The sequence below is a fragment of the Eumetopias jubatus genome, unplaced genomic scaffold (genome assembly GCF_037043125.1).
Source record: "Eumetopias jubatus isolate StellerSeaLion01/CBP00866 unplaced genomic scaffold, mEumJub1_p1.0 scaffold_8, whole genome shotgun sequence".
NCBI classification, from domain to species: domain Eukaryota; kingdom Metazoa; phylum Chordata; class Mammalia; order Carnivora; family Otariidae; genus Eumetopias; species Eumetopias jubatus.
In genome coordinates, this window is record NW_028274814.1 from 84,665,246 (window position 1) to 84,688,018 (window position 22,773).

Genomic DNA, 22,773 nt, shown 5'->3' on the forward strand with positions numbered 1-22,773 from the left:
CGGGCTTGTGCAAACAGTACCACCCCTACCCCTTCCAAAAAATGGTGCCATCAAAAACTGTGACCCAGCCGGTCCTTGCTCCCCAGCCTGACCACCTTAATCCTGAAACAGGAAAGAAAAGTACCACCCAGAATTCAGGCACTCAGATTGCTAGCCTGGCCAAGATGCCCACTCTGACCCCAATTCTCATCCCACTCACCGCCGTGCCCAGGATGCGGCTTCCTTGCGGTCAGTCAGCATCATCTCATAGTAGTTGGTGAGGTTCTGTTCAATGAAGTGGAAGGTACGGACACTGAGGGTCTCAGAAACCAGGCCTGGCCGGAAGGAGGCAGCTCGGTTGAAGGCCATGAAGAAAGCCAAGGCCCACATGTAGTAGGTCTCATCATGCGGCTGAGCCTTCTCCCGCAGTAGGTGATCCTAATGCCCAGGAAAAAAAGATCACCCCATGACCCCAGGGCTTCCAACTTTCTCCTTGTCCTATAGGATGATGGGACAGAGCCTGGATACCACTGTAACAATATTCTAGGATTCAGAATTTCCAGCCCTCTCTTGTTCTCCCCAGGTCTCTCCCCTTCCTCTGGGGACTTTCTCTAAGCCTTTTTTTTTTTAAGATTTTATTTATTTACTTGTCAGAGAGTGAGAGAGCACAAGCAGGGGGAGTGGCAGGCAGAGTGAGAAGCAGGCTCCCCGCTGAACAAGGAGCCCGACTTGGAACTCGATCCCAGGACCCTGGGATCATGACCCGAGCCGAAGGCAGATGCTTATAACTGAGCTGTCTAGGCGTCCCTCTCTAAGCCTTTTTAAAATAGTCCCAATAACGCAACGCCTCCCAACATCCCCACCATCTCTCAAGGGTGCCCTATACCCTGCCCGCCTACTAGTCCACACTCCGGGGGCAGCCTCCCATATCCTCCCCAGTTGCCCTTCTTACCCACCACTGGCCCCATTACCACTCTATTCCATCTTTCCCAGGCTCTCACCTTCACCGAGCCCATGAGCCGATTATAACAGTTCTCCAGGAACTCAGAGCAGAAGTCTCTGAGGAAGAGTCTCACATTGAGGGCAGAGCGGCGCTGAACAGATAGCTCCTGGGCAGCCTGGCGACGTTTAGGCACCCTTCGGGGCTGCTTTCCCAAATCTGAACTGTAGTTTTGGAGCTGGGAGTGTGGGTTGGGGGGTCAGAATTACCCCTCACCACCACCCTCCCCCTGCAGCTCTCTCCACATCCCTAGTGCTACAGTTTCCTCAGAAAAAACTCTTAGACGGTTCTCTCCCTCTGGCACTAAGTATATAGATAAATACAATAATGCCGGAGGCTCTATTTCTCCTATTGTCTCCAACTTTCTTTTTATTTTTTTTTAAGATTTTATTTCTTTATTTTTTGACAGAGACAGACTGAGAGAGGGAACACAAGCAGGGGGAGTGGGAGAGGGAGAGGGAGAAGCAGGCTTTCCGCTGAGCAGGGAGCCTGATGCGGGGCTTGATCCCAGGACACCGGGAACATAACCTGAGCCGAAGGCAGACGCTTAACGACTGAGCCACCCAGGGGCACCCCTCTTTCTATTTTTTAAGATTTTTTTCTTTCTTTCTTAAATATTTGAGAGAGAGAGAGAGAGAACGAGCCCATGCGCACGAAGAGGGGAAGGAGCAGAGGGAGAGGGACAAGCCAGATGCAGGACTAAATCCCAGGACCCCGGGATTATGACCCGAGCTGAAGGCAGACGCTTAACCAACTGAGCCACCCAGGTGCCCCCCCCCCTTTTTGAGATGAGAGAGAGTGTGCGAGAGCACACACGCACACACGAGCAGGAAGGAAGGTCAGAGGGCAGGGGAGAAGCAGACTCCCCACTGAGCAGGGAACCCAATGAAGGGCCTGATCCCAGGACTCTGAGATGATGACCTGAGCCGAAGGCAAATGTTTAACCGACTGAACCACCCAGGTGCTCCCGTCTCCAACTTTCTAAGCCCGAGAACAAAGACGCTTTACGTCCAGAGATGCTTGCTTACCTTTCTTTTTTTCTATTTTACGATTTATCTTTAAGTAATCTCTACACCCAACATGGGGCTCGAACTCACAACCCTGAGATCAAGGGTTGCATGTGCCACCGACTGAGGCAGCCAGGCACCCCCCTGCTTACCTTCCTTAGGCATCCTCAACTCCACAATGTTCCCAGCCCAAATGGGGAGCGTACTCACATTGTGGAGACCTTTGTGAAAGATGAGGTCCCTCTCCCCAATGGACTTCAAGCCCTGGACAATGTAGGAGCCCCCAAATCGAGAATGCCTGCAGTACAAAAAATAGTCCAGGGTGATTCCTCAATTCTCTGGAAGCTTTATCCCCATTCTCTCTCATCAGCACATCAGAGCATATCATGACTGCAAAATGTTATCTGGTCCCCACTGTGTTAGCCTTTGGCCCAAGCCCTCAGCATTCCATACGGAAGGGATGCGAACAGAGGCAGGGCACCTCCCTGCCACTCACCTGCTGCCTCGCTGAAGGGCTCGAGTCTTCTTTTCTGCCATCTCTCGCTGGCGCAACACCTCCAGTTCTGCCACATCTGTGCTCCGCTCCTGCACTAAGCGTCCCTGTCCTACCCCTGCCAGCTGTTCAGGGTTCTAGATTTGGAACAAAGAGCAAGAGTCAGAAGGACGGCCATTCCTTGCTCTAGGTTCAGTCCTAGTGGGAACAGAGAGGGTGAATGAACCAGGACTGCTGAAAGTACCCCCTACTCAAGACATGGCTACTCTGTCACCCATCTGCTCCCAGGTAATTCAGCCACTATTTCAAGAGTAATTCTGGCTACACAGTAGAAAAGTACATGGGTGAAGGGACTAGGGAAATAAGCCAGGTTCTCACCTGGTCACGAAACATGAGGGAGACAATCTCTAGCACATGCAGGCTCCACTGTTGCTCAGCAGGCGAGCTGGCCAGAAAGAGAAGCAGGTCATCCAGGCCAGTGAGGTGAATTGCCCAGAGAAGCTGGTCATGGACACTGGCGTCATCGTCGATCCTCTGAGCAGTGAGTGATAAGGGGAGGAAGAGAGGTCATTCACTTCCACTGCCCTGCCTTGAGGTTCTCCAACTCATTCCTTGACCAAGGATCCCCCCCTGACTTGCCAGAGGGCAGAAAAGCAAAAAAGCGCAGCTCAACCCGACCAAGCATAAGAAAGCAGACAACCCAAGGCCCTCTCACCTTCTCCTGATCAAGGTCAGTTGGAACATGGAGAATATTTCTGACCAGCAGCAGGATCCGTTCAATCAGCAAGTTGTCTTCCTCCTGCCGTTCCTCCCAGCCCTAGTCAGAAGGACAGTTAGAGGAAGAGACTCCCTGTGGAAGGCAGGCGGCATCTACCCTGGCTAGAGGACAGAGGCCCAGAGGAGAACCAGGATTAGGAAGGAAGAAAAGAGTTCAAGAAGTCCTGAGGCGGCCAGAGACAATGGATGGGGCTATGTATTGCAAGGACTGGGACCACATCTCCAAACTCCACTGTCCTGACAATGACCAACCAGCCTGGCGCTCTGCCCAGAGGAGGAGCAAGGCACCAACAGTCCCTCGGGATCCTGGCAGGTGCACCCTCACTCACCAGCTGCAGCAGCTCATATAAAGTTTCACTGAGGACTCCAAAAGCTTTCTCACTGGCAAAGGCCTATAAAATAGGGGAATGGACCTTAAGTGGCACCCACCCTCTCCTTCCCTACTGCCCCCAACTTCTGCCCCGGGGATTCTGAAGGAAAACCTCACCTCTTTGTAGGCCTGCAAGTATGCCAGCACCTGCAGAAAATGGTGCCGGAAGCTAGGCTCCTTGGGCACACTGCCAAAACAGAGCAAGGCTGGTTGTGTCAAGTTCACCATCAGCCTGGGGAGACCATGAAGGAGGGAGACGTTGTTCAGTTTCCTCACCAGTGTCAAACGCTGAAATCTATCGGCTCAAACACCAAGGGCTGGTGCACGGTAAAAGTTAAAATGCTGGGGAATCAACCTGATAACAGCATCAAAAAGAGGCTTGTCCTGGCGGTGTTGGGTAAGGATGGGTAGAAGGTCACTCTGCAGGATTTGCGCTGCCCCCAGCTGCTGCCGCACATTGCGAGTGTCATCCTCGTGCCTCAAGTAGCGGATCAAATCCTTCACACTCTCTTCAGGGACAGAAAAAACACAAGGAACCCTAGAAGAAGCTCCACCCCGGCCCACAGGCTAGTCATACCCGTGACTTGAGAAATTCTACAGACCGCCTCAATTCAAGCAAGTTTTTACCTGTTTCCTCAAAAAGGCACTCACCTAAGCAATCTGGTTCCTTGTGGTAAGTGTCTCCCTCTAAGTACCCAAGGGCACTACATGTGGCTAGAAGTTCACAATTCATCATGTGTAAGTCCATACACCAGTGAACCAGCCAAGAGAGACTGATATAAGGTAGGTGGAGACAGGACACAGAAATGATGAGGCCTGCAGAGACAGGGAAAGATAACACATGGAGGGGCCTCTCCATGCAAGGGAGAGGGGGACAGAACAGGACCCTAATGCTCAGAGTATTCCAGCCAAGGTCCTCAAATGCTTCGCTTTTGTCAAAAGTACCAAAAGTGCTATTCCTAGTACCAGGGAAAGCTTAAATTAAGGCTTCTACCTAATCAAAACCAGGGAGACTCCAAGCCTAAGAATTAAGCACCTGCTCCATATTCTAACTTGGATCTAAAACTATGGAAACAGTCTGTTTCAGAGTCAAGATAATGCATGGAAAGAAAGGTTGGTTAGAGAAAGGCATCAGCTCTGAGACTTTCACCCTCAGAGAGCTCCGTAGCCTTCTGGAAGGGGGTAATGGGTTTCCTGCTCCTTTAAGGCCCCTCCACCTTCCACAGCCCCTCCACATACCATGTTACAGCTCTATGTACCACAAGGGCTAAGAAACCCAGCTTGGACCATACAGTGATTCTACTTAGGATCTGACATTCCTAGGAGTCCGGAGGCTTCTGAGGCACTGGGCATGCAGAGAGGAAGTTCCTTCACTCTCCACCCCAAAGTTACTCTTAAATTTTGGGGTTCTTAGTAGAAGCTAGTGTCTAACAGAATGGGTGAGAAGAATTAAAGAGGAACCAGTTACACTCCCCATCATTCTCCCCAGAAGAACCATCTTCCTTTTCTGAGGCTTGTCCCTTTTGACTAAGATCCCTAAACCCTCATCAGATAATCAGGTAGATGGAGATCCTGAATCTTTTTTTTTTATTAAAGATTTTTATTTGTTTATTTGACAGAAAGAGAGACAGCGAGAGGGAACACAAGCAGGGAGAGTGTGAGAGGGAGAAGCAGGCTTCCTGCTGAGCAGTGAGCCCGATGTGGGGATCGATCCCAGGACCCTGGGATCATGACCTGAGCCAAAGGCAGGCTTAATGACCGAGCCGCCCAGGCGCCCCAGGAGATCCTGAATCTTGGATGTTTCAGAACATGACCCTAATAACACAGACACATACAAACACGTTGCATTCACTAACCTGTTCCTGTGGAAAACTGGGAATGTCTGTCAATCTTGGCCCCTTAGTTATTCAGCTACACTGCTCTCAGCCCTTGGCAGCTTCCTCTGAAAAGACCTTTCCCTGTCCCATAGCTACCTCTAGCCCCTGACTCCACCCCTGTTCCCCAAGAGTAAATGGGCAGTGTCCAAAGGATTAAGGTTTAATGCCTGATGTTATCTCCTTGCATTTATGTAATTGGTCTACTTCTCTAGGCTACCTGCTATCCTTCTACCCTCACCCAGTGCTAATCTACTTTCCGAATGCTCAGCCCAGCAAGAGTGAGCCTGTAAAACACCGAAGGACCAGAAGTCTAAAGGGAGACTTCTCTTCAGTGCCCTGTCTCATGGGACCTGTAGCCCCTCAGACCTGGACTCCAGTGTGGTAGGTGCAGTGTGTGGGATCTCTGATTCTCCCCTTAGACACATCCAGCTTTTTCAGATAGATCACTGGTGTGTTTATGGGCGTACGCGCACACACACACACACACACCCCCCCCAGACTGAAGGGCTTCCCTGTCTGCTCTCTCCAAGTGGCAGCCTAGGAAGCTGACAAAAATGGTCTCTAAAGATGCTGAGTCAGCACATCCTCCTCAAAGTAAGACCCAGCATCACACTCTGGTACTGAAAGGTGTGACAGGATAAAGTTTTCTTTTTTTTCTTTTTTTTAAAGATTTATTTATTTATTTGAGAGAGCGAGAATGAGAGAGAGTACATGAGAGGGGGTTGGGTCAGAGGGAGAAGCAGGCTCCCCGCCGAGCAGGAAGCCCGATGTGGGACTCCATCCTGGAACTCCGGGATCATGACCCGAGCCGAAGGCAGTCGCCCAACAAACTGAGCCACCCAGGCGCCCAGGATAAAGTTTTCTAACAACAGAGACAAAGCCATGGCTGGGAGGCTCTAAGACAAACAACCTCATACACTCCCAGCTCCCCTTCCCCTATCATTTGTAGTTTGTAGACCAATGCTATGTAAAGATTCAATTTGTAAAAGTGGCCCCAGCAGAGTACTCAGACATCTGCTTTCAAAACGTCACTTTATCTGAAAGGCAAAAATAACGAGGTAGTAACAGCTACCTGTTACCTGGCTACCAAACTAAGAGGGGGAGGGGAAAGGAGATGGGAAAGGAGTGGTCCTTGCAGACTTGAGAAGGGAAGAGGTTATGTTAAGAGACCCAGGACTTCAGATTCTAATCCCCTGGAGTTTTATGGTCCCCCCCCCCCCCCCCGACCTGCAGTTTTGACAAAACCAGAGAGCAACAGGCAAAGCAGAGGAAGAAATGGGTCAGATGACCTATTGTAAAGCTCTCAGGTCATGAAGCAAGCTAGCAATCTTGGGCCTATTCATTAGAACTGGAATCAAACAGCTCTCACAGGTGTTTCAGCCATTCCAGGTGGAAACGTGCTATTAAAAAATCATCCAGGGACAGAAAAAGAGTTCACTCTTTTCATTCATTTAACTAGAAGCTACTCACTTTGTCTGTCTGGTCTCATCTTCCTCTCCTAGACTACTTATAATCTGATTGGCTTATGATTTCCAAATGCACTCAATTTCTTTCATTTGAGAATCATTCAGTAAAAACTAACACAAAGAATAGGACAATGGTCGGGCGCCTGGGTGGCTCAGTCGGTTAAGCGGCTGCCTTCGGCTCGGGTCATGATCCCGGAGTCCTGGGATCGAGCCCCACATCGGGCTACCTCCTCGGCAGGGAGCCTGCTTCTCCCTCTCCCTCTGCTTGCCACTCCACTTGCTTGTGCTCTCCCTCTCTCTCTCTCTCAAATAAATAAATAAAATCTTTAAAAAAAAAGATAAAAAAAAAAAAAAGAATAGGACAATGGTCACAAGGTGGGGTCAGGGTCCTGGCTTCCCTGCCTCCTTCTCCATTCTTCACCAAGGCAGTCACAGAAAAGATGCTGCGGCAGCCATGGAGGTGACCGCTCAGAGATTTCTCATCAAGAACGAGCTTGTTGGGGTGCCTGGGTGGCTCAGTTGGTTGAGCATCTGCCTTCGGCTCAGGTCATGATCCAATGGTTCTGGGATTGAGTCCTACATTGGGCTCCCTGCTCAGTGGGGAGCCTGCTTCTCCCTCTGCCTGCCGTTCCCCCTGCTTGTGCTCTCTCTCTGACAAATAAATAAAATCTTAAAAAAAAAAAAAAGAGCTTGTCATTCAGCTGCAAAGAATGTGGCTCACTGACAGTAACTCCAGGACCCACCCTGGCACTGTGCTTCCTGGGCACCCCCTCGGAAAATGATAAGCACAGGGGTCCTTGGTCCTAGCCATTTCTGTCCAACAAGGACTCCTCTACCAGTCAAGCCTTGCTTCTGAGTTTCTCACTGGCTCGGCTGAGACCTGGCAGATCAGCCCTGTGGGCTGAGCCTCTTGCTGCTCCCAAACTCGCTCCCTTCTTGGTCTATCACAAGCACTCCTCTCTTCACTCAGTGCCGGCTCCCTGGAGGACCTGAACTGACAGATACCTACCCCACTTCCATTATATGGTTATTGTATTGTGAGAATCCAGTTAAGTTATATCACAGCACGTTGTAAGCGCAGATGGATAATACAAGGTTAAAATAAAAATCAGTGGTTCCCATGCTTCATGATTTCACGTACCAGTATATATCCCCCCAAACTGGAGAAGCCATCTTTTTTTTTTTAATATTTCAACTTTTTTTTTTAAAGATTTTATTTATTTATTTGAGAGAGAGAATGAGAGATAGCACGAGAGGGAAGAGGGTCAGAGGGAGAAGCAGACCCCCCGCTGAGCAGGGAGCCCGATGCGGGACTCGATCCAGGGACGCCAGGATCATGACCTGAGCCGAAGGCAGTCGCCTAACCAACTGAGCCACCCAGGCGCCCCTGGAGAAGCCATCTTGACTGGTAAGGATATTAAAGATAGGGATATTAATGGGGCGCCTGGGTGGCTTGGTCGTTAAGTGTCTGCCTTTGGCTCAGGTCATGATCCCGGGGTCCTGGGATCGAGCCCCGCATCGGGCTCCCTGCTCTGCGGGAAGCCTGCTTCTCTCTCCCCCACTCCCCCTGCTTGTGTTTCCTCTCTTGCTGTGTCTGTCAAATAAATAAATAAAATCTTAAAAAAAAAAAGATAGGGGTATTAAAAATAAAAACAAACACTTTTTTAAAACCCCACTAACAGGGGCACCTGGGTGGCTCAGTCGTTAAGCGTCTGCCTTCAGCTCAGGTCATGATCCCAGGGTCCTGGGATCAAGCCCCGCACCGGGCTCCCTGCTCGGCGGGAAGCCTGCTTCTCCTTCTCCCACTCCCCCTGCTTCTGTTCCCTCTCTCATTGTGTCTCTCTCTGTCAAATAAATAAATAAAATCTTAAAAAAATATTAAAAGTCGGGGGACCTGGGTGGCTCAGTTAAGCGGCTGCCTTCGGCTCAGGTCGTGATCCCAAGGTCCTGGGATTGAGCCCCACATCGGGCTCCTTGCTCAGCAGGGAGCCTGCTTCTCCCCTGCCTGCTGTTCCCCCTGCTTGTGCTTGCTCTCTGTCTCTCTCGTTCTGTGTCAAATAAATTAATAAAAAATATTTAAAAAAATATTAAAAGTCATAAACCAGCCCAACAAAAGGAAAGCTCCCTGAGGGCAATGTTTCATTTTACTGTTTAGTGCTGTACTCCTCAATGCCTAGAACATGCCTATAGTGAGCATGTACTACATATTTGCTGAATGAATTAATTTTGAATTAACGGATTGTCCTGGGTCATAACCTCTGAACCAGTGAGCCCATTTTGGAGATTATAACCCAAGAAAGCAATTCAAAAAAGAGAGGAAATCACTTACACAAAAACAAATATAATACCTCTTCCGAGTACATTTAGTTTATAAAATGCTTTCATAGCTTTATTACACTTTGAACCTCACAACAGTTGTACCTGATAGATACAATCATTTCCATTTTACAGATGAAGAAACAGAGGCTCAGAGAGAATGAACACTTCAGGAAGATGTTTATAGATGAGTTGACTTTTTTTTTAAGGATTTTATTTATTTATTTGACAGAGAAAGAGATAGTGAGAGCAGGAACACAAGCAGGGGGAGTGGGAAAGGGAGAAGCAGGCTTCCTGCCGAGCAGGGAGCCCGATGTGGGACTCGATCCCAGGACCCTGGGACTATGACCTAAGCTGAAGGCAGACGTTTAACGACTGAGCCACCCAGACGCCCTATAGATGAGTTATCTTTAATGGTAAAGGCTTGGAAACAAGCCAAATATCCCACGCCTGAGAAACAGCTAGGAAAACTTGAGAATATCAATAAATAATATGTCCTATAAAAACTAACTGCACACTAAAATTCAAAAGCTTACATTAAAAAAGGGCACATAGGGGCGCCTGGGTGGCTCAGTCAGTTAAGGGGCCGACTCTTTGATTTTGGCTCAGGTCATGATCTTGGGGTCTTGGGGTCTTGGGTCTGAGCCCTGTGTCAGGCTGCCTGCTCAGTGGGGAGTCTGCTTGAGATTCTCTCTCTCCCTCTGCCCCTCCCCTGCCTCCTGCTCACTCACTTTCTCTCTCTCAAATCTTAAAAAAATAAAAATAAAAAAGGGCACATAAAGTAGAAAGTTCACAATAACAACTCATAAAAATGTGAATGATTTGAAGCAGAAGAGGGATCTTGGAAATTAATAATAAAGATACATCTTGTAGGGGGCACCTGGGTGGCTCAGTCGTTAAGCGTCTGCCTTCGGCTCAGGTCATGATCCCAGTGTCCTGGGCTTGAGCCCCAAAGTCGGGCTCCCTGCTCAGCGGGAGACCTGCTTCTCCCTCTCCCACTCCCCCTGCTTGTGTTCCCTCTCTCGCTGTCTCTCTCCATCAAATAAATAAATAAAATCTTAAAAAAAAAAAAGATACATCTTGTATTTAAAAATAAAGGTATTCAGGGGTGCCTGGGTGGCTCAGTAGCTTAAGTATCTGCCTTCAGCTCAGGTCATGATTCTGGGTTCCTGGGATCCAGCCCGAGTGGGGCTCCCTGCTCAGCAGGGGGTCTGCTTCTCCCTCTCCCTCTGCCCCTCCCCCTGCTCATGAGTGTGCATCACTTTCTCTTTCAAATGAATGAATAAATAAAAATCTCAAAAAAAAAGTTAATTCTGATGCACAGACAAGACAGTGGGGTCTCACTGCAGTAACCTCCAATAAATCTTTTCCTCCTGCACAGAGGGAAAAGGAGAAACCACATGTGCTATTTCCAGGCATGGGACAGAATAAATGCAAGTCTGTAATTTCTCTTTGTTTTAATAAAAGCATTTTATTACACTTCCTGGATTTTCTGCTTTGAAAGCGATTCCCCCCCATGCTGCCTCTTTCACTCACAACAGAGGCAAAACAGGAAAACCAGCCATTCTGGCTTGCCAAAGAACCAACTGAAAAGAAAGAAATTCTTTTTTTTCATCAATAAACTCCTGGATAGGTTTCTGGGTTTTTTTTATGTTTGTTTTGTGAAATGCAGTGGTTTCCAAACGTCTGGATTTCATAGGTGGGTCTTTACTTTTTTGTTCCTTACTTTAGGATGACTAACATAAGGTTGCCAACATTACATTTTGTAACTTAAGGAAGGACACTTACACATACACACCCCTCACATATTGCTGACTACAAAATGGTTCAGCTGCTATGGAATAGTTAGGCAATTCCTCAAAATGTTAAACACAGAGTTATTCTAAGACCCAGCAATTCCACTCTTAGTTATTTATCTGAGAGAAATAAAAAGTAGTCCACACAGAAACATGTACGTGAATGTTCATAGCAACATTATTTATAACAGTCACAATGTGGGAAAAAACCCAAATGTCCATCAACTGATGAACAGATAAACAAAAAGTGGTATATCTATACAATGGAATATTTGACAATGAAAAGGAACAAAGTGCTGATACGTGCTACAATATGGATGAAACTTGAGAACATTATTTTCAGTGAAAGAAGACAAATACAAAAGGTTACATACTGTATGATTCCATTTATATGCAATGTCCAGAATAGGCAAACCCATATAGACACAAAGTAGATTAGTGGTTGCCAGGGCCTGGGAGAAGGAGAGGTAGAATACTGCTAGCAGGTACATATAGGGTATCTTTGGGGGACGGGTTGAAAATACTCTAATGTTAGTGCTAATGGTCATACAACTCTGGGGACTGCACCCTTTAAAAGGGTGAATTTTATGGTCTGCACTGTAAATTATATCTCAATAAAGCTGTTACAAAAAAATCCCACGCAATTACTATATATTCTATTTTCCATTTAAACATAAAAAACAAAAAAACTAAGAACAAAATCTCAGGATAAAATACAGTCCATTAAATTTGATAACTAGAATTTATGAAAAAACTAATTATATTTTACTTTCACAGTTCATCATAGACAGATGGGAACTTTGTCAAACATCTTAGACTCAGCAGACATTTAAAGGGATGTTAGTTACTTTTCCCACTCAACTAACTACCAGGTGGTTCAAACGAAGCAATATTCCTCTGAAATTAATACTTGTAGGCCTCAAAATGCAAGAACCAAATAAAAACAAAGGAGAAAATATTAAATACACTTGCTATTGGAAATAGAAAATTAACTCACTTCTTGAAAACAAAATAAAGCCAAACAAAAAACTCCGCCCCAAACCAACTCTAAGAACCAGCTTTGAGAATCACTAGTATGAAAAGAATGACATTTGGCATTTGGATTCCAGTTCTGTCCAATACTAAATTGGTGATCTTGAGTTTGTGGCTTAACCTAAACTTCAGTTTCCTTGTCAGTATACTGAGAAGAAGTTTAAATGAGATCATGCATGGAAAGCAGTGCTACTCAAAGCATGGTATGTGGACCACTGCTGGTCCACAAACTGCTGGTCTGCATTAAGTATAGACACGAAGCATAAGCATTTAGAACATCTTACAGCAAGGTAAGAGTTAATGTTTGTTGAATCTAATAATTTTTTAAAAGATTTATCTATTTGAGAGAGAGAGCGATCAGGGACAGGCAGAGGGAGAGTCCAACGCGGGGCTCAATCCCAAGACCCCGAGATCACGACCCAAGCTGAAACCAAGAGTCAGCTGCTCAACCAACTGCGCCACCCAGGAGCCCCTTGAACCTAGTAATTTTAAAAACTCTATATTCTGTATCTTTTCTTCATGTTATTTTTCTACTAATTTAATTTAGTTCAGGCCCTGCGTATCTCTAGCTTAGATTATTCAACTGCTTCCTAACCTCTTTCCCTGCCTTAGTTAAGTCTATCCATAATATGGTTACCAGATTTGACCATATAACCACCCTACCTAAAACCGTTCAATGGATACATAAAAAACTTCGTGATTATCTCTGGGGAGAATGGGGGTGTCTGGGGTAGGAGAAACATTTATCTCATTTGTCTTTCACTTTAGTACTATCTTAATTGTTTATCATTAGTAATTACATAGTTCCAGTGTTTTACCAAAGTGTTTTAAAAAAAAGTACTTTATATGTCAATTATAACTCAGTAAACGTGGTGGGGGGGAAGAAAGAAAGAAAGAAAAGTACTGATTTGTAACACCTTGGTGCGGGGGGGAACCTACCTGGTCCTTTACCAAGATAGTTTGAGAAGCACTGATACCAGGCACTTCACTGAATGCTGAGCACAAAGTAAGAAATCTCAAAATGTAAATTTCCTCTCTGCCTACTGGACTCTATGATCAGTCACTAAATGCTTATGATGAGCCCCCAAAGCAAAGAAAAGATAAATGTTGCACAGGTGCTAAAGAAATTTAAGAAATATAGTTGCAGAAATAAAACCCACCTAATAGAAAAGAAGTAAGGTAAAAGACAATCAGTATAAGCTCTAATTAAGTGATACTGAAAAAAATATTTTGACAAACTAGGGTTCTTTCCAGGTGAAAGTGGTCAAGGAGGTTTGGTCAGAGGACGTGTGACTAGATCGGGGCCTTTGAAGGCTCCATAGTGTTCACGCAGCTGAAAGGAGGTGGGGCGTTTAGGCAGAGAACTACCAGAGCAAGAGCAGAGGGGGAAACAATTTGGGTAGCTGAAACTAAGAGGGCAGCAGAAGAAAGGAGGGGTTGGAACTGATTTTATGGGACAACCTTGTCTTTGTCTACCGATTCAAGGATTTAAACAAAAACCAAGAAGTCATTGAAGATTTTTGAGCTGAAAAACAAAATGATCAAACTGGGGTCACACAAGCAGTACCACATAACCTGCTATTGTATCACTACATATCACTCTCTGTGAGGTGTCAATCTTTTTCCTTTCATTGCATTCAACCCTGCAAAAGATCCCAACCTCAGATCAGTCCAACCATCCACTTTCTAGACTCTTGAACTTAAATCCTGACTTAGATTTGCTGAAGAAAACCAAACCCTGCAGAATGATACACAACTACTGTGTAGTCTCCAACCTGAGCAGGGCCCTCAGCCTGGCCCAGCCAATCTTTTTCAGTGTTCCTGGCCCACTTCCTCTTCTCTTTCCCAAGGACGAACTGTTTCTAGCTTTCACGGTTATCCTCAAGCCCCTCTACTCCACTGCTTCTCAGACCTTTCAGCCGGTGTCTCTGCCCCCTTCCTCTGAGGAACAACTAAGGTCAGTCATCAGACAAGGAAGAACTCTTTCAACTTTCTCCACCCAAGCCTAAAAACATACATATTTCAAATGCCCACCCAGACTTCTCTGCTTATAATCTAAGCCCTCCATTTGTGATCTATCAATCACTTCCTGTCCCCTAGTTGGTTGTTCCTCATTTCTTTTTTTTTTTAAGATTTTATTTTTTTTTAAGTAATCTTTACACCCAACGTGGGACTCGAACTCCCCACCCTGAGATCAAGAGTCACATGCCCTACCGACTGAGCCAGCCAGGTGCCCCAGTTGTCCCTCATTTCTCATTTGTTTCCAATCTTCTCTTTGTATCAGCCCATATAAGTTGCTCAAAGCTCTTCCATCTCAGGGAGGAAAAAACCCAACATAAAACAAAATCTTTCTTTGATGCCATATTGGCTTCTCCTTCTCAAGCACAGATGTCCATAGGCCTTCATCTTCGGTTCCCTTCCTGTCTTATTCTACACAGCCTCCTTGGGCAAACTCATCCATTCCCATGTCTTCAGCTACTATCTCTGAGTCATTAGCCAGCAAATCTGTACTCTTGCCATACTGAGCTCCAATGGTGTCAATCTCACATTCCACTACCGAACAGCATTCTCCATCTTTATGTTTCATTGATACCTCACGTTAAACATGTCCAAAATGGAGTATCTTCCCCCTAAATTTGTCTCTACTTCTATTTTGGATCTCTTTAAGGACTGACACTATCTATGTAGTCATTCACATAGAAAGCTAGGTGTCATCCTAGATACCTCAAGTCATTAACTCAGGCTAATTCTACTTCCTTAAGCTCTCCTATCCAACCCCTATAAATCCCCATTGCTACTGCCTTTGTTCAGACCCTGAATATCTCTAGCTTAGGTTACTCAACCACCTCCTAACCTCCTTTTCTGCTTCCAGCATTGTTCCCTTAAATCTATTCACAAAATGGTTACTAGATTTGGCCATATAACTACCTGCTTGAAACCCTTCAACGGACACATAAGAAACTTCATGGTGATTGTCTCTGGGGAGAATGGGGAGGGAGCTACAATAGGAGGAAATATTTACTTTTCACTTTAGTACTATCTGAATCATTTACTACGGCATGCACTACAAAACTAAAGTTTCAGCAGCTTCAAATGCCTACAATACAAGGTCCTTCATAATCTCCCTGCTGGTTACCTTTAAGCTGCTCTCTCAAGTTACTCTTCTGTCCTGAATGCCCCACAGTCTATCCTTTCATCTTTTAAGACTCTGCCCAAATGGTACTTCCTCCCAACTTTTCCATCCCGGAAGGGACCTCTTTCTCCTTTATGTTTACTTTGTGCCGTAAATATACTTCCATCATGGCATCTACAGATCATGTTATATGTCATATTTAAACAGATTGTTTGAAATGTCTGTCTCCCTCCCTTAGCCTTAGATTCCCTGAGGGCATAAAGTAGTTCTTACTCATCTCTGAATTTTCAGTCTAGTTACAGAATCTGAACTTGCAGAGGGTGGGGCCTGGATTAGAGTGCTTTGAAAATGCTCATCTGGTGATTCTAACTCACTATCCTGTTAACAACTGATTTAAATTATAAACTCCTTGAGATCAGGAATCATTGTAACCAGCACAATGTGAATGATCAAAAAAGGTTTCTAAACTGAAACTGAAGCAGACAAGTCCTGAAACTGAGGGAGGAAAGGTTGGAGCTGGAGATATGGAGGCATCAGAATACAAGAAGGTGTGTGAAACTGTGGCAGTAAATAAGCTTACTCAAGGGAGTACAATGTGAGAGGACTTAGGAAGCCAGGCCAGACTCCTTTGTCACCCAGTAACTCCAGAGGACTCATTTACATGTGTTTTTCCATCCAGACTGTGAGTTCCTTAAGGTCAGCAACTCTGTCCTATTCATCTCTGTTCACCTGTCACTGAGCACAGTGCACAATACCTGTTAGGAGCTTAGGAACTTTTTACTGGTATCAGTGACACTGATAATAGAAGGAGGAACAATACTTCAGAACACAAAGGAAGAAGTGACTACTTTGGCCAGGGAGGTGGGGGCTGGAAATAGAGGTTTTCAGAGGGACAAGTGAGCTCAGTCCTGAAAGAGAAGTTCATTTGGCAGAGAAGTGGCCAGAACTTCAAGCAGAGGGAACAGCAGGAGCGTAGGTACCAAGGCTGAAAGAACACAACGCAGACACACCCCTTCCAAGTGGCTGGGATTCGAGGGCATGACACGGGAAAAACGTTAGGGAGCTTTAGAAAATGAGGCTGAGAGGATCAGACTGTGAAGGGCCATGGACGCCACCTAAGGATTTAAACCTGACTGTGGGTGGCCAAAGAGGAATTTTAAATTTAATCTGAAATGACCAAACTGACTTTTTAACTAGTGGCAGTACGAAGGGCAGAGTAAAGAACTGAGACCCAAGGGAAGGAGCTTAATTAGCAGCTGCCAGTCCAGCTAACAAACCCAAGCAAGGGCTGTATCCTCAAGCCTGACACCCGAGAGAAAGGAGGGAAGGGAATGAGAAATCCATTCTATAAAAACCCAAGATTTAAGTCAAACGAATTCCGAATTCCGACTCCTGCTTGGGCCACCAAGCTGCACTTGTTTCTTCGTGTTTGAACTGGATGGAAAGTTCCAAAGTGGAAATGCCCGGGAACTTTCTGTTCCTACCTTAGGGGTTCCAAGGCACTTCCCATCACAGCCCCACCCCTGCGCGAGGACCACCTGTACAAAGAAGCGCGGGGACAAAGCAGGAGCTTCTCAGGCGAAAGCGGAATGCCGCGGCTCCTACTCGGGACTCCGGGTGGAGAATTGCGCGTGCGCATCTATCGCGCAAGCCCCGCCCCCTGCCTTGAAAGCCAGTGGCGGGAAACCGGGCTCAGCGCCTCTCGACAGTGCCCCCGCGCCTCCGAAAGGACGCTGTCCCCTAGAGCCCTCTCTCCCACACACTCACCCGCTCCCCGCCGGTCCTCAGGATCCCTGCGGAGCCAGCAGCCCTCACGCGCCGCGCCGCAGCCTTTCCCGCCACCCGACCCGGCGGGACTAGTACCCGCCTGCGTGCGGAGTGGGGCGGGGCGAGCCGGGCCGGTCCATGTAACTCCAAGCGAGCGGGGCGGTGGTGGAGGTGGTGGTGAGGAAGTGAGGAAAAGGGAAACGAGAACAAGTACTGTTTTATCTGAGTCGATCCCCTATGTTGAGCTAAGAACCACAGCGATACGAATTTTCTGCTAACTTAAGAAAATAGGGATCAAAATCCGATTAGGGGTAAATTTACAAACATTCTTCCCCTTCTTCTAGTCAAGTGGATTTTTCCAAAGTCTCAAAGGTTAGTTAGAAAAATTAGGCTTTATTTGGGAGGAAGTGGAGAGTTAAGCTACGGCCTAGAGGGGTCTTTTGCGGGCGGGGTGTCTTTCATGCTAGAGGTATAGGTTTAAAAGCTTGAGAAGCGTGCAGGCTCCTAAAAGGAAGAGAACAACAATAAATATTCATTGGTAAGTTGAGGATCTCCTCTGGACTCTGCTGAGATTGAGTGTATTTTGCCGATGACAAAAGAAGATAGGGCTCAGACGAATAATTATCTCCTGAATTATTAATCATTTGAATAGAAGGAATCCGTTTCTGGGATATGAAGGGAGTTAGAAGAGATTTGCTGAAGATGAAAGGACACATGAGAGAAAAGTGAAAGGACGCACACAAAAAGAGGAAAATAAAGAAGTCTATAAAACTAGGGGTAAAAGCAGAGAGATACCATTTGAAGAGTGTTTTGATCTGCTCTAACTAAATTAAAACTCCGAGGGTCAAAGCCTCTGCCTCCTACGGCCCCCCCACCCCTACCTCTGCATTTGCTCCAGGCATTAGATTTCCTGTTTTGACCTTAGGGAGCTCTTCTTTGGCTTAAGTACCAGCTGCCTGGAAGCCCCTCTGGGGACGTCTGGCAGAACCGCTAAACTACTTAAATTTTCTAGATTCTAGGCTCACCCTACCCCTTGTTTAGGTTGGGAGCTCACTGGCCCAGGGCCTCCAAAGAGATCCATCATACCAGAATGAACACAAAACCCAGCTGGTGGATGTAGACAAGTTTATGTGGCTATACAGAACAGTCAAACCCCAGTGTTCACTTTTCTCAGAGCTACTTCCCCACCCAAGTCCCTGGGGCAAGCATCCCTGAGATAAGTAGGCTACACTCTCCGGTTAACTTCCCCAAATTTTTTTGGTACAATTGCAGCCTGATCTGGGGCTCATACCTCCATTTTCTCTCTCCCTGCCCCCAGCCCCTTCTCCTAATCCTTGGAATGCCTTGTCTCCATCTGCCTCCTGTGAGGAGTACTCCCTGCTTCCCTGCTCCCGCATAAACCTAGGGCCCTAATAAACTTGACTGGCAGCAGGGTGAAGGCCAGAAGCTTAAAGGTCTTGGTTCCCTGTGCTCACCACACTGGGTTGGGAAAGGAAGGTATAGGGTGACACCTTTTTTCCCTTCCCTACCTCTCCTGCTGTGCCCCAAAACTCAGACACAGCCACATTCACTCACATTCATACCATTCATACGCACAATCATGCACACACAGCGGCGAAGAGAGGTGGGATGGGGAGAAAGGGAAGGGAAGTTTGCACAAACCAGCTCATGAATGCAACTTGAAAGATTTCACACAGCAAAAGGCAAAAAAAACACACACATAAATTAAAAAATAAAGAAGTACATGTCCCTCCCCCAGTCTCTTTCTTCATCCAGGGGCTGGCTCAGCCCCTCCGAGTAAACCCAGAAGCTTCCTACTCCCTCTAGCCAACTGGAGCTTTCACAGGGCCTGGGTCTTCAGTTCAACAGGTTCCCCAGTGCTCTCCGGTTGTCCATTGGAGTCACTGGGCCTGGCACCCTTGAGAATAGACAGTCTCTCAGAAACACTCTTGAGCCGGGGGAAGAGGAGAAAGTCGTAGAGGAGACTGCCTAGTCCCCCTCCAATGATTGGGCCCACCCAGTATACCTGTAGGAAAAGGAGAGGAATAATCAGACTTGGGGAAGGGATCAAGAGCAAGGCTTCTCTTTTCCCAACCCTATGGGTAGAAAACAGACATCTGTACTTGGCATATACAACTGGGCACTATTTAAGCAGAAACCAGTGTTTGTTTGTTTTTAAATTCTAAACTGCTCTACTGCCTGTACCTCGAAACCTACCATTTCTTTTGTGACTCACCAAATTAGTCCTTTATCCCACATATATATTCTATTTCTTATCAGTTTTCACTAGTTTATAGATTGCTTTGAAAAAAATGTTTGAATTGTGGTAAAACATACACATAAAATTTACCACCTTAACCAATTCTAAGTGTAGAGTACAGATTATATGTTAAGTATATCATATTGTTGTGCAACAAATCTCCAGAACTCCTTCATCTTGCCAACCTGAATCTCTATACCCATTAAATAACAGCTGCCCATTGCCCCCTCTCCTGAACCCCCATCAAGTACCCTTTTGCTTTGTTTCAATGAATTTGACTACTCCAGATACTTCACATAAGTGGAGTTATACAGTATTTGTCATTTGGTGACTGGTGTATTTCATGCAGCATAATGTCCTCAAGGTTCATCCAAGTTGTAGCCTGTGACAGGACTTACCTTCTTTGTAAGGCTGAATACTATTCCAGTGCATGTAGAGACTACATTTTGCTTATCCACTCACTTGTGAGGGACACTTGGGTTGCTTTCACCTTTTGGCTATTGTGAGTAATGCTGCCATGAAAATAGGCTTACAGCTTTGAAAATTTTTTTAAAATTATTTCTGTATATTTGGCTGGCATATGGCCAAACAACACAAACATAGCCAATTTTTATTGAGGTCTTAGTCCATACCAGATTCTGTGCTAAATATTTCACACATATAATGTTCACACTTATTTCTCCTAACACCCCCATTTTATGGCAAGGAAACTGGGGTGCAGAATGACAGAGTCATTTGCCGTGGTCACACACAAGGCCAATAATGTGCTAGAACTGGGATGAGGCACAGGCCCATCTGTACTCATATACATTCTGAGCTCTGAGAGTAGAAGGTTTTGACTCCCTGTTCAGTTGTCTATCCTCAAAGTGCTCGGTTTAGAATCCTGTGGATACTTAGTAAAAATCCCCGACCAACCAGTGAAGGAATAATATGAGCAAGAGCCTCTCTTTCTAGCAAAATAATGAATCCTGTTCACACAGGCATGCCAAACTCTGACAGTCCCTTTAGCTGGGTGCTAGTAAAGCAGTTAACACATCCAGATGGAAAGCAGGAACCACACATGGAGCCTGCAGCCCACACCCACACAGGAAGGCTTCAGGATCTTGCCCCTCTCCCCTCACTCACCCAGTGGTTGGTGAAGTTTCTGGTGAGAATGGCAGGAGCAAAGGAGCGGGCAGGGTTCATGCCTGCACCAGTATAATACATCTGCAAAAGACACAGTCATAACTGAGACACTTTCCCCTCCTCTACCTCAGCTTCTCTCCCTACAACCCACATACCCCTGAGGGCTAGCACCTTGCCTCAGCCAGCAGCAAGTAGGGAAGGACAAACTGCATGGGGGCTCCACAGTGGAGGAAAGGCACTGATGCCTTATCTGGGGTCAGACTATGGATCCATAGACAAAGCCCGCATCTACCCATGATGCATACATTTCCACTTTGGGGTCAAGAAGGACCAGATACAGAGGTTACAGAAGAGAGGACTAGAACAGTGTTGAATCCTCTTGTTGCCAACTGAAACAGAGTGAGGTGGACTATGTTCATGTTTGACAGTGAGCTGGGCAGAAAGAAACGTCAAAAGTTGCGAAAGGGCGAGGGGCCCTAGAATCCTTAAACAAGAAGTTTCTCCCCTTTCCTGCTTACCCCAAAGAGGTGCCCCAGGGTGAGGGAGAAGCCAACAGCCAGGGCTACAGATCCCAGGCGGCCATTCCGCCTCTCGTCGTATGTGGCAAAGATGCAGAGCACAAACTGGAGCGTCAGGAAGATCTCCACCATGGTGGCCTGGCCCACACTCACCCCAGGGTGCAACTGGGCAAAGGAAGAAGAAAGGAGGCAGCTCGTTAGCGTTGCCACAATGTTACCTCCTCAAGGCTTCCCACACAGCAACCCCCTTATGGCCATCAGTTCCCAGGAGAGGGAGGATACAACCCCCTTCATAGTAATTGTATTTGTTTCTTAATTTCTCCTAATACTACTCCTTTGTGGTAGAAAGAATTGTACCCCCATATGCAGATGAGGAAGCTGAGGCCCCAGGCCCCGTCAGGTAAAATAAATTTCCTCAAGAAACTGCAAGGAGTTGGAAGGAAAGCTGAAACCAGAACTCGGGTCTCTTGAGTCAGTCCAGGCCTTTATGCCTTCCTTACTCCTCCAAACTACCTTTGACACATGCGCGTGCGCGCGCGCACACACACGCGCACACACACACACACACACACGCACACGCACACGCACACGCACAGACACACAGACACACACAATGTCCCAGACCCCTGAGGAGCTGATCGGCCTCCACCACACGGGGAGTCAGGGTACCAGGTTCCTCCAGCCCCACTTAGCTGACCATTACCGTATTTAGTGCTAGGTTTCCTCGGACGGCAGGCGGGGTGACACTATACAGCACGGCAGCCCCAGCCACAGCTCCCAGGAGTTGGGCTGCCATATAGCAGAAGGCACGGAGCAGAGACATCTGGGAACCCACAAGGAAGGCGAAAGTGACTGCAGGATTGACATGGGCTCCACTGATGTGGCCCACAGCCTGCACCAGTGTAGCCAGGGCCAGGCCAAAGGCCAGAGCCACCTGCAGGACATGCAGGGGTCCGGGGGCCCAACGCAGTGAGGCCCCCAGTCCGAAAAAGACATAGAAGAGGGTGGCAAAGAACTCAGCAAATATGGCCCTCCAGAAGGAGGCTGACCGCAGTTCCCACATGGCAGGGGGGATGGGCACAATGCTTGGGTCCCTGATACCCCCCTGGCCGTTCTGGGTGGACAGTCCCCTTTATAGAGGACTCTTAATCCCTGGGAGGGGCAGGCTGAAGTGGCTGGCCCAGCCTCTTAACCCCTTCACAGCTGCAGAGGGCTGGGCCCACTCTTACGCATCTGATAAAGCTGCTGGATTTTCCCCTCCCTCTTCCATGGGAGAAGAGCCATGGGTGTTAGTTAGGGTGGGTGTTGGGGTCAGGGCTAGACAGCCTCTGAGAGAAAAGGACCAAGAACAGGGGGACTGTAAAAAGTCTGTTTTTCTCTTTGTGTCAGAGTTGGGGATCATGATCCTGATTGACATCTATATTAGAACACTCCTCAACTCTGCTTGGAAGATCAGTCAAACTGAGTTCACTTCATAGGGTATGAGACTGTGCTCCTGGGGGCCTTCATTCTCCTCTGAGTCGGCCAGGGGTAAGGGTGGGGGTGGGGGGGTCAGGGGTGGGGTCCAGCAGGGAAGTTGGATAACTGAAGAGAATTCTTTAGTTCTCTGGGATTAAAGGACCTTTTGCCATTGGTTGGTTTGGTCTGGAATCTGTGGACCCTGCAGCTCTGTGACAGAATAGTTCTGCTGTGTCTGGTTTTCTCCAAGCCCAGGTTCCCTACCCCCAATCCATGCCGGCACCTCCCTTTCCAAACCCTCAGCCTGGCCTTGTAAACCACAGAGACAGGAGGAAGAACCTATCTGCCATGGATAGGTTGGGCGTGGAGCTGGGGGACTGGGGAGGAGAAAAGGGCTTA

General features: G+C 47.1%; 2 protein-coding genes across 5 annotated transcripts in view; both read right to left on the reverse strand.

Moving 5' to 3' along the window:
- Nucleotides 1-17,100, reverse strand: part of TIMELESS (timeless circadian regulator) — a 25,768-nt gene extending 8,668 nt beyond the window's left edge. For 3 of the 4 annotated variants that reach the window (XM_088025237.1, XM_088025236.1, XM_028110938.2), the window contains exons 1-11: nucleotides 17,014-17,100; nucleotides 4,278-4,442; nucleotides 3,982-4,135; nucleotides 3,744-3,858; nucleotides 3,586-3,648; nucleotides 3,195-3,296; nucleotides 2,858-3,013; nucleotides 2,483-2,616; nucleotides 2,197-2,284; nucleotides 981-1,157; nucleotides 200-417 (exon numbers count right to left, since the gene is read on the reverse strand). In XM_088025237.1, coding sequence (XP_087881363.1) covers nucleotides 200-417; nucleotides 981-1,157; nucleotides 2,197-2,284; nucleotides 2,483-2,616; nucleotides 2,858-3,013; nucleotides 3,195-3,296; nucleotides 3,586-3,648; nucleotides 3,744-3,858; nucleotides 3,982-4,135; nucleotides 4,278-4,374 — 1,304 coding nt within the window. In that variant the 5' untranslated portion in view covers nucleotides 4,375-4,442; nucleotides 17,014-17,100. Of the gene's footprint in view, nucleotides 1-199; nucleotides 418-980; nucleotides 1,158-2,196; nucleotides 2,285-2,482; nucleotides 2,617-2,857; nucleotides 3,014-3,194; nucleotides 3,297-3,585; nucleotides 3,649-3,743; nucleotides 3,859-3,981; nucleotides 4,136-4,277; nucleotides 4,443-16,730; nucleotides 16,849-17,013 lie in introns of those variants that run through there. The other variant, XM_028110937.2, reaches the window with a different exon arrangement.
- A 1,753-nt stretch (nucleotides 17,101-18,853) lies between these two features.
- On the reverse strand, nucleotides 18,854-21,979 carry MIP (major intrinsic protein of lens fiber). Its single transcript, XM_028110994.2, has 4 exons — nucleotides 21,620-21,979; nucleotides 20,917-21,081; nucleotides 20,399-20,479; nucleotides 18,854-19,039 (listed from the first exon to the last, which is right to left on the reverse strand). Exons 1-4 carry the CDS (start codon nucleotides 21,977-21,979, stop codon nucleotides 18,854-18,856), a joined length of 792 nt encoding a protein of 263 aa, XP_027966795.1.
- Nucleotides 21,980-22,773: the final 794 nt, after the last annotated feature.